Source organism: Amblyomma mixtum, chromosome 3 (genome assembly GCF_055824585.1).
Source record: "Amblyomma mixtum isolate Tamu chromosome 3, ASM5582458v1, whole genome shotgun sequence".
In the NCBI taxonomy this organism is placed as follows: Eukaryota; Metazoa; Arthropoda; class Arachnida; order Ixodida; family Ixodidae; genus Amblyomma; species Amblyomma mixtum.
The window spans coordinates 19,568,649-19,576,529 of NC_143014.1; the positions used below are offsets into that span (position 1 = coordinate 19,568,649).

At 44.3% G+C, this 7,881-nt stretch overlaps 1 protein-coding gene across 1 annotated transcript; it reads left to right on the plus strand.

Moving 5' to 3' along the window:
- Positions 1–2,980: 2,980 nt before the first annotated feature.
- LOC149349383 (uncharacterized) lies at positions 2,981–4,522 on the plus strand. The gene has a single exon (XM_089578292.1). The coding sequence runs from the start codon at positions 2,981–2,983 to the stop codon at positions 4,478–4,480; it is 1,500 nt and encodes a 499-aa protein (XP_089434418.1). The 3' UTR covers positions 4,481–4,522.
- The last annotated feature ends 3,359 nt before the right edge of the window (positions 4,523–7,881 follow it).

A 7,881-nucleotide genomic window follows, 5' to 3' on the forward strand; every position in this document is an offset into this window, starting at 1 on the left:
TCGTTGACAGAGGTGAATTGTTTTCTGTTATCGAGGAATTGTTTTATCCATGAAATAACATTGGGATGGAGATTTAAGTTTGTCAATTTGGTTAGGAGCCTGTGATGGGGAACGCGATCAAAAGCTTTAGAATAGTCTAAAAATACTGCGTCAACCTGTAAGCCAGCGTCTACTGCGGAAAATATGTCGTTAGTAAATCCAGCGAGTTGTGTATCGCATCAATAACCCCTGCGAAAACCGTGCTGGGGCGCTATCCTGGAAGGCCCGAGTTTTCTGAAACTCGGAATCTTCCCGAGCTCTGGCGACGCCCTCAGGTGGGTGAACTAATGGTAGCAAGACAAAATCCCACTCTCGTCACGCCTCCAACTTCATTCGGTTATCTGGATATATTCCGTGCTTTATCATCACATCGGTGCCACCTCATGGGCTTCTTGGGCGGTAAACAAAGAACGGGTCACGTGAGCCAACCGCCAGTGCACTTTTAATTTGTGTGTCGCTCCACCAAGTGCATTGCGTGTGCAGTTAGACAAACGAGGTTTGTTGAATTTTATAATGCACTTAGTACACCTTTATAAGCATTTTATAGTGTGCAAGATTTGGATTTAAAGTGCTTTAGAGTGATTGATGCATTATTAAATTTTGCTTTGTACCGCGAGGGAACGCTACCAACGCTACGGTCCCGTCATCAGCTGACTGCCAATGGCGACGAGGTACATGTGCAACGCTGTGAAGGCTACGGAAGCAGTCTGCAAAAAACAATAAAGAGAGGTGAATCACTCCGCTCTGCTCTGTGGCCGTGTGGTCTAACGCGTTCCTCCGGGTAGTCGGCAGGCAATGGGAGTGCGTGGGTTCAAATCCCGCATGGTGAAATTCTTTTTATCGCACATTTTTTTTTCATCGCAAGTTTAATTTCGCGTGACTTGAATGAGAAAACTCGTTTTGTTTAGAATCGCTTGAATATTATGCCGTGTTCTCAAATGAACTGCATGCATCTGTTCATTTGATGCTTACCGCGTTAATGAGAGCTGTCCGAAATTCGTTGTCAGTGAGCTCGCACCGGCTTTTGGTCAGCAGTGGCGGTTTTCTTCCCGATTGTGCAGCATTCTGACTATACTTTTTAGATGCAAGCGAGAGGTTTGTGCGAAAGATGACATTCATTCGTCGGGTTTAATTAATTAGCACAGTGGTGAGTGCTCTGCAGTGGCCCGATTAACAAGTGGTCGTCTGCAATCTTCGATTTCGCCGTTGCCGAGGAGCCCACTGTTTTGTGGGCCTCTCTTAAGATACCTGGCATGTTATGAATTGTTCTGTGCAACCGGTTAGCGCCTGATCCACTCTTCGCCAAAAGAGTCTGGGACCGACTTTGGCACTGTGCTGTAGAGTAGCCCAAAGGACTTGGCGAGAACAATTATTTTTTACTGATCACAAAGTTCACAAGCAAGATGTCTGTTAATTTAGAATGCTGGTTTATCATGCAGGAGCGCAGAAAACACGTTCTAGACTTCTTAATCGCCTATTTTCTGACTGTATATGTGTCACATTCTTGTGCATATCTGCAATTATTTTGTTTCTCTTAAGATATATTTCGTTCTTAAGCAAAGAACATTTTCCTCTGGCATTGAAGAGAGCTCTATAACTTCGCTATTGTATGCGGCAAAATAGCAGTATATTTAAACTGACTGGTCAAATTATTTTTACACACACCACCTTGATATGGCCTGTTTTCCCGCGTTAAGTGTTAAATTTTGAACATAGTGTTGATTCACACAGTGACAGAAAATAGTACTGCCCCAAGAGACAGCTTGGCTTGATTTCCCTGCGCTCCTAGAAGAGCAGAAGCTGCTCAGGCAGGATTTTCATGCAGCCAGGTAAAAAGAGTTCCAAGCTGTGGGAGCGTCAAGTAAGAATGCAGAAAAAGTTGTACAACGCTAGGAAAAAATATTTAGAAAGAGCAAACAATAAATGAGGCAGGACAATAAAGAATGCTGACCCCACAGTGTTTGCGAGAAATGGTTCATTAATGGAAACAGCCAGTGGCATGGATCACAGTGCACACAAATTAAAGGACACGTGCAGTGGATGTACACACACACACAATCAGTGAAGTGCTCCAAAATTTAAAAAAAATGTGGAACCGTCGAACAACACTATTTGATAAAACGAAAACCTGACCAATGTACTAACAAAGACATGAGTCGAAACAAATTCACACTCAACTGAGCAAGAGCCAGCTTGAAATCATTCACACCTCCGAAAAATTAAGGACAAAACATACAGTACTGGCTACCTCAACACTAGCACTGCATAACATGTCAAAGGGACCAGAGATTGACAGTAATGCAAGACAACACAAAACCAGGAATCCCTTTTCAGGACATGAAGATCAGTCACGCATACATACCATTCCCAACCCTCACACACAAAATGAGGACAATGCCTAGGCGTTTGTGAATGTTCAAACTTTTTGGACAGCATAATTGAATAAATTTCTGTTCAGTTAGTCTAACGAATTCAATAGTATATGTTCAAAATTTGCTGTCAAATTTTCAGATACTTTTCGAATAATTGACACAACGCTTGATTAAGCTCCACTGTATTTTTCTGCAATTAATCTTCCAAAAACAGCACACATCGACGACGTGTACCAGTATACGTATTCTAATTGGAAAAAAGTACTATTTGCACTCCCTTACAAATTCTACTTCTATACAGACACTATTAACACGACCACCTTACCACCTACACTACAAGTTACTGCCCGATACAATTTGATGCAATGAATTGCAGTGATGCAATGATTTGATGGAAATGATACAATTTACTCGGTAGACTGATCAACACACACAGCCCCATATTTCACATTTTCACCCGCACACGCACAAAGGCGATCACAGCAAGCCGATGAGTCCTCTCTCTTTTCTCGGCACGTGGGCTCGGTGACTGCACCTCAGCGCAGCCATCTAATCCGCTAATCTTTGCGATGCAGACGATCAACCAGCTGTTCGTCAGCCTACTGTTGCCTACCTTGGCAAGCATTCTTTCGGGTGCGTCGTTTGACTGCGCACCACCATGCTCCAGTGACGAGCCGGGACGGTACCGCTTGCCGCTCGTCAGCTGCCCGCCCCGGATGACTGCTGCTACAACAGAGGAACAGTGGCTGCCGGCGCCAAAGGAATCTTGGACGGCCGCATCATCACGGACATCAACAGCTTCGCCCTATATAAAAGCACCACCGGCACCGTTCTGTGGGCTCGGTGACTGCACCTCAGCGCAGCCATCTAATCCGCTAATCTTTGCGATGCAGACGATCAACCAGCTGTTCGTCAGCCTACTGTTGCCTACCTTGGCAAGCATTCTTTCGGGTGCGTCGTTTGACTGCGCACCACCATGCTCCAGTGACGAGCCGGGACGCTACCGCTTGCCGCTCGTCAGCTGCCCGCCCCGGATGACTGCTGCTACAACAGAGGAACAGTGGCTGCCGGCGCCAAAGGAATCTTGGACGGCCGCATCATCACGGACATCAACAGCTTCGCCCTATATAAAAGCACCCCCGCCACCGGCACCGTTCTGTGGGCTCGGTGACTGCACCTCAGCGCAGCCATCTAATCCGCTAATCTTTGCGATGCAGGTTAGTAAATCATATGCCTTATTTGCCAAAAGATCAAGCAATTATGTTCTGGTACAGTTCCCGAGCCCACAGTGCTGTGTTGCCATTGCCGCCGAGTGTGCCACTGTTGTTCATTCTTTGCTATTGTTATCAGGAGATATCGAAACTAACCCTGGTCCTAACGACAACAGTGCAGTACTCGCGGAACTCCAGAAACTAACCGCAGGCCAAACCCAACTAATAGCCGAAGTACAAGGACTGAAATCCCAGCTCACTACTACGGATAAAACCATAACCGATTTAAGCAATCGTATGGCCGACCTGGAAACACACTACCAAGCACTACTTCCCCTCCGAAACGACATTGAAAAGATGCAGGCTGACACAAGCAACATGGCGCGTATAATCCAGGAACTAGAAACCCGCATAGATGACGCTGAAAACAGATCACGCCGTAACAGTCTCATCTTCTATGGTATCCCTGACACTACTGATAGCGAAACGTGGGCAGAATCTGAAAAACTAATCATTGATGTTTGCCGTAATAACCTTGAAATAACTGTGGAACCTCACGAAATAGAAAGAGCTCATCGCCTCGGTCGTCACTCACAAGATAAAAATCGTCCCATAATCGTGAAATTCACAAGTAACAAAACTAAAGAATCCCTCCTACCAAATGGGCGAAATCTGAAAGACACGGTTTATAGTGTTGGAGAGGACTTCTCGCATGCCGTTCGTCACGCGCGAAAACAACTTGTCGCATTTGCTAAAGCCAGGTCTGCCAAATTTTCCTTGCGATTTAAAACACTTCACATCGGCTCGAACCGTTATATTTTTGACACTTCATCTAACACCGTAAAGCAACTCGCGTAGCAATCGTCCCTTCACCCTACACCAATAAAACGCCAGCGCGCGACACCCTCAAATGTTCCCTCAAATGTTCTCTCGTTTTCCGTGATATTCACTAACATCCGCAGCTTCCTCCCAAAGCGTGAACTCATATCCAACCTAATTTCGTCATCCAGGAGCAATATACTCATACTAACTGAAACTTGGTTAAACAGTAACGTGTCTGACGCTGAAGTTTTAACTGACTTACCCGAATTCAAGGTCTACCGAAACGATCGAAAAGACTCACGGGGGGGCGGTGTTCTTGTTGCAAATCACCGAGGTATATCATGCTCTATTGCACACGTCACATCTGATATGGAATCATTATGGCTAATTATTCGCACTCCCCCTGTAACAGTACTTCTTGGCGTTTGTTATAGGCCCCCGCAGTCAAATCCAAACTTCTGTCGACATCTGAATGATACTATAAATCATCTTGTTGTTAAATACCCAAATGCGCGCATTCTCCTTTTCGGGGACTTCAATTATCCGGACATTGATTGGCAGAGTTTAGGCACTTCCTCATTAACATGCAATACAGAGGCCAAGAACTTCATTGATGTCTGTTTAAATTTTAACCTCACACAGTTAGTCTCGGGACCTACTCGCGTCACGCATGCAACCGCAAATACCCTTGACCTAATACTAACTAATAGCCCTGAGTACCTATCATCCATTAGTTATCTTCCTGAAATCAGCGACCATAAAATTTTACATGCTCTATTTTCATTTACCCCAGCTCAGAAGCACCCATCCAGAAAAACAATAAATCTTTACGATAAAGGGAATTAGGATGCAATAACTGAAGACCTTAACATGTTTTTTTCAGATGGTTGGTTTATGGGGTTTAACGTCCCAAAGCGACTAATGCTATGAGAGACGCCGTAGTGGAGGACTCCGGAAATTTCGACCACCTGGGGTTCTTTAACGTGCACTGACATCGCACAGTACACGGGCCTCTAGAATTTCTCCTCCAAAGAAATTCCAGCCGCCGCGGCCGGGATCGAACCCGCGTCTTTTTGGGTCAGCAGCCGAGCACCATAGCCATTGAGCCACCGCGGCGGCATGTTTTTTCAGAGTACCAATCCACATTCGACACTCACTCTGTTCACGAAAATTGGTTGATATTCAAAAATAAGTTAAATATGCTCTCTAATATGTTTATCCCCAGGGTATCTTTCCAAAATAACCGCAATAAGCCATGGTTTACTAAGCATCTAAAACGTCTAGAAAATAAGAAGAAACGCCTGTTTCGTACAGCCAAACACACTGACAATCAAGCGACTTGGGAAAAATACCTTGCATCTGAGAAATCATACTTACTTGAAGTTCATAGCGCCAGGCTCTCATTTTATCACACTGACTTACCGAAGCTACTAATCAGCAATCCTAGACAATTCTGGCAGGTTTTAAATCCTAAGCACACTCATGATATTACACTCACTAACGACTTGCACGAAGCGGTTACTGACCATGAATGCGCAGAAATATTTAATAACACATTTGCATCTGTTTTCACGAGTGAATTTGACATGCCTTCACAGTTACCATCGCTCAACACAGAAGCCATCATGCCAGCTATCACATTCTTCGCAGATGGTATCGCTTCCATAATTGATAACATGAAACTCTCATCATCAGCTGGTATGGACATGATTAATACAAAACTGCTTAAAAATGTGAAATCAACATGTGCAGCCTACTTTGATTTTTTCGCAATCGCTCTCTTCAGGGATCATTCCAGATGACTGGAAAACGGGGCAGGTCGTTCCAGTCCACAAATCAGGTAACAGAGACTCCCCCATGAATTATCGTCCCATTTCATTAACTAGCGTACCCTGCAAAATCATGGAACATGTCATCTACTCTCAACTTATAAATTTCTTAGACTCAAATGATTTCTTCCATTCTTCACAACATGGGTTTCGTAAGGGCCTCTCTTGTGAAACCCAATTAGCGTTGTTCCTTCACGACTTGCACACTAATCTTGACCGTAACAAACAGACTGATGCCATATTTCTAGATTTTGCGTAAGCTTTTGATAAAATTCCCCACCGTCGTTTATTAGTGAAACTTGCACAGCTGAACTTACATCCTAACATACTACAGTGGATTGAGCAGTTTCTCACTAATCGTTCTCAATCAGTGTTTGCTAACGGCCACCTGTCTAACAGCCTCCCGGTTACATCAGGCGTTCCTCAAGGATCTGTACTCGGTCCATTACTCTTTTTAATATATATTAATGATTTACCTGACCACGTTTCCTGCAGTATTCGAATGTTTGCTGACGACTGTGTTATTTACCGCACTATTAATAACTCTAGTGATCAACTTAGTCTTCAAACTGATCTTAACAGCGTACTTAATTGGTGTAACAACTGGCTCATGTCCCTAAATCCTAATAAATGCAAACTCTTATCCTTCTCTCGTCGCCATAGCCCGCATCGCTTCCAATATTCCATTTCTAACACCTCGATTAATTCAGTATCATCTTATAAGTATCTAGGAGTCACCTTGTCTTGTGATTTATCTTGGCGCACCCATATTGGCAACATCATTTCAGCATCGAATAAAACACTTGGTTTTCTCAAGCGCCATCTCCGCCTTGCCCCTGAACACGTAAAATTACTCGCATATAAATCGCTCATCAGACCAAAATTAGAATATGCCTCTGCCATATGGAGCCCGCACCAAACTTATTTAATTAATGCATTAGAAGCTGTCCAAAACCGTGCCACTCGATTCATCCACTCTGCATACTCATATGACGTCAGCATTTCTTCATTGAAAGTATTATCAGGACTACCGCCCCTTTCGTTCCGTCGTCGCATTTCAAGTCTCACCCTTTATCACAAATTATTTCATTCTTCCCTCAATCGGTCACCGTATATCACAGCAGCCGCACGCATATCTCACCGCACCAGTCATCCCCTACAAGTTGCCCGGCCGCCATCGCATACTGCCACCTTTTCCGCTTCATTTTTCTTTCGAGCAGCAACGGACTGGAACGGCCTACCCCCTGACATCGTCAACATCGCTTCATCCTCTACTTTTCAAGAACATGTAACCGATCACCTTCAGTGCTGAATAATATTCGCTGTTTTGTTTGCTCATTTCATTAAAATCCCACCCCTTATGTAATACCCCCGATACAAGGGGGCCTTTAAGGTAAATAAACTGAAAACTGAAAAGCATGTGTATTAAACATCAATTCTAAGTCAGACAAGTTCCTCGATGCCACTCAAATCTTCATCACTGGAATCAGTGCTCGACTCATCAGAGGAGGAGTTGCACGAGTCAGAAATGCTGAAGACAACCGGTTCAGTTTCAGCGTCAACCATCATATCGCCTTGCCATGCTTCAGCCACAACTTGCTCCACATG